The sequence below is a fragment of the Rhagoletis pomonella genome, unplaced genomic scaffold, assembly GCF_013731165.1.
Source record: "Rhagoletis pomonella isolate Grant_MI unplaced genomic scaffold, Rhpom_1.0 Rhpom_scaffold_00013, whole genome shotgun sequence".
Lineage (NCBI taxonomy): Eukaryota > Metazoa > Arthropoda > Insecta > Diptera > Tephritidae > Rhagoletis > Rhagoletis pomonella.
Window position 1 is genome coordinate 21,198,596 of NW_023458567.1, and position 2,667 is coordinate 21,201,262.

Here is a 2,667-nt window from a genome sequence, read left to right on the forward strand (position 1 = left end):
ACAAAATTATATAACACATTCAGGAAGCAAATATCATGTTAGAAAAATAAATAAATGCAGTACTTTTTATTTTTGGATTTTTTTTAGTATATACATAACAAGCACATTGCAAATAAAAAGAAAGTAACGTATGTGAGTATCTATTATTTTCGCAATCTTATTTTTTTTTAGTATTTACATTAACATAGCAAATAAAAAGAAAGTAATGTAAGTATTCATTATGTTTTTTAATATCTACATTTAATATATACAGTACTGAAAATGTGAAAGTGTGAACAACCCAATAATTTTTGTTGTTATTTAATTTAGGTTATTTTCTTATAAAAATATAGTTCATTCTTTAACTAAACCCGTGTAAATCCAAGTTTCAAACTTTGTACAATATTAAATAAAAATTCAATAAATATTTGTAAAAATTTCTAGCGTTTTTACTTAGATTTTCTCTATAAAGATTCTGAAGTTCTCAGCATTTAACACTTGTACTTTGTTTTACTAGAAACTTGGATATACACGGGTTTAGTTATAGAATGAACTATATTTTTTTAAGAAAATAACCTAAATTAAATAGCAAAAAAAAATTATATGTTAAAACTTGTCAAAATGTGGAGCGGCTATAATTATTTCGACCACAGTATATTAATATTTACCACTTATTATTATTTTTTTTTTTAATATTAACATTTACGAATCAATTATATAGAGTGCTTCACAATTATACATCACCCAGTTATTGAGAATTAGCGACCAATAATTTGTTTATTTTTTATAATTTGATAATTTTTATAATATTTGTATGAAAAATTAAGTTCATCTTAACAAATTTTTAATATACGTACATACATTTATTTCAGTTGAGATACGAAGTTTTTGAACCAAATTCTGGGATAGGGCGTTCTTCAACCGAATTCCGGGAATGACCGCTTTCGAACCGGCTGTCGATATGGTGTTTGTTAAAGAATGAACTTAATTTTTCATACAAATATTATAAAAATTATCAAATTATAATAAATAAACAAATTATTGGCCGCTACTTCGCAATAAGAGGGTGATGTATAATTGGGAAGCACACTATAGAGAAAATAAGAAAAAACTAATTACTAGTTACTATTTTGGCATTTTTTTCTAACTTGCTTATATCTATTGTGGCTTAAAACTACATAGTGCTTAATTGCTAAAATTTTATCAGTGTGCATACTTGCGAATGCGGCTGTTAATAATTAAAAATTAGTAGTGTACTACTGTTTAAATATCTTAATACTTACCAAGAACCAGGTCGACAGGTTTTAATTTTATTAGTGCCTTTTTCCCTGCCTTTCCATCGAAGTTGTACAGCCACACCAACTCGTCACTGAACAACGACTGCAGCACTTTCTCCAATGTACATCTAGATGTTTTCAGCTGGATGATGATGCCCGCCTTTAAACGTATTCGAGTTTATAAATATAAATATATACATATTTAATTAAAGAAAAAACTATACTCGTTCTTGAGCAGAACTGTAACTTACCATAGCGTCAGCGTGTGCCTTGTTTTGAAGGTGCTCCTCCACCTTAAGCAGGGTTTCCTCCGATGACATTGGTAGCAAACTTTGCAGCAAAGTTTGCTCTTCACTTACCAAGTCACCTGTGATTCGGCTTACACTGCGGTGGGTTTTTGCAGAGAGCACCTTGCATTCACGCAGCAGTTGACCCGGCGCCTGAACCTCACAACGCTCGGGCATCTGAAAATAAAATAAAGTTTAAAATAAAGTTAAAACATTAGTTAAATTTAAAAAACTTACCTTCTCGGCAAGGGCGCTTTCTACGGAGGAAAGCCTTCTCAATATTTCATCCTGTCGAGACTCCACTCTTCCAAGGGCAGCCAAAATTTGTTGTAGCGCTGTTGAATTTCATAAAATTTAAGTGTAAATTAAAAATTCATCAACATATGTATGCTGCTAATTTAATGTACCTGAGTCATTATCCACGGCAGGTTGGGTGGCCATACGGTCGAGGAAAGGCTGGGACACGTCGAAACGGCGAGATCCTCCAGCTATAATGAGAACGTTTCAATTAGGAGAGTGACACTAATATAATGAATACTGATTCTTCTTACCATTTGCCTGACTTATATCCGGCTCCTCCTCTCCATCAATTATAAAACTGAATTCCAGTTCTTTCTAAGTAAAATTATAAAATAAGTTATGTAACATAGGAATTAAAATAAATTTATTCCCTACTGGAATAGCAAAATACTTATGGTCTATATCTTCTCTCTTAATAATTTGAATGTCTTCATCTATAATTTGAGCTACAAAAATACCTAAATCAGATGAGGACACCACGGGCTCCCTAAAAATGTCCCCAAACTTTGTCAAAACTACAACGCCAAAACTGTCTGTTTGGGTTTGTTGGTTGACAATTTTTAGGGCTCCCGTTTTTTTTACTAAAGAAGAAATTATCTTTTTCTTTTTTGCAATTTATAATAAACTTATCTATTTGTGAAATTTTGCTAGAATCCGTAATATCTCTTCGTTCTTCTATTCTTAAAAATAGTTGCTGCAATATTTTATTTGGATTATTAATAATTTTTTTGATATATTGCATATAATTTTCGAATTTATATGCAGAAAAATTGTCTAAAGGACCAAATTGTTTAACGCAATCACTTAAATGCAAAAGACCATGG

General features: G+C 30.7%; 1 protein-coding gene across 1 annotated transcript; it reads right to left on the bottom strand.

Annotated features, from left to right (window-relative positions):
* Positions 1-1,061: 1,061 nt before the first annotated feature.
* Positions 1,062-2,340, bottom strand: LOC118748964. The gene is made up of 6 exons (XM_036483726.1): positions 2,095-2,340; positions 1,951-2,031; positions 1,781-1,878; positions 1,508-1,720; positions 1,263-1,416; positions 1,062-1,207 (listed from the first exon to the last, which is right to left on the bottom strand). Exons 2-6 carry the CDS (start codon positions 1,982-1,984, stop codon positions 1,098-1,100), a joined length of 609 nt encoding a protein of 202 aa, XP_036339619.1. The 5' UTR covers positions 1,985-2,031; positions 2,095-2,340; the 3' UTR covers positions 1,062-1,097.
* Between the last annotated feature and the right edge of the window lie 327 nt (positions 2,341-2,667).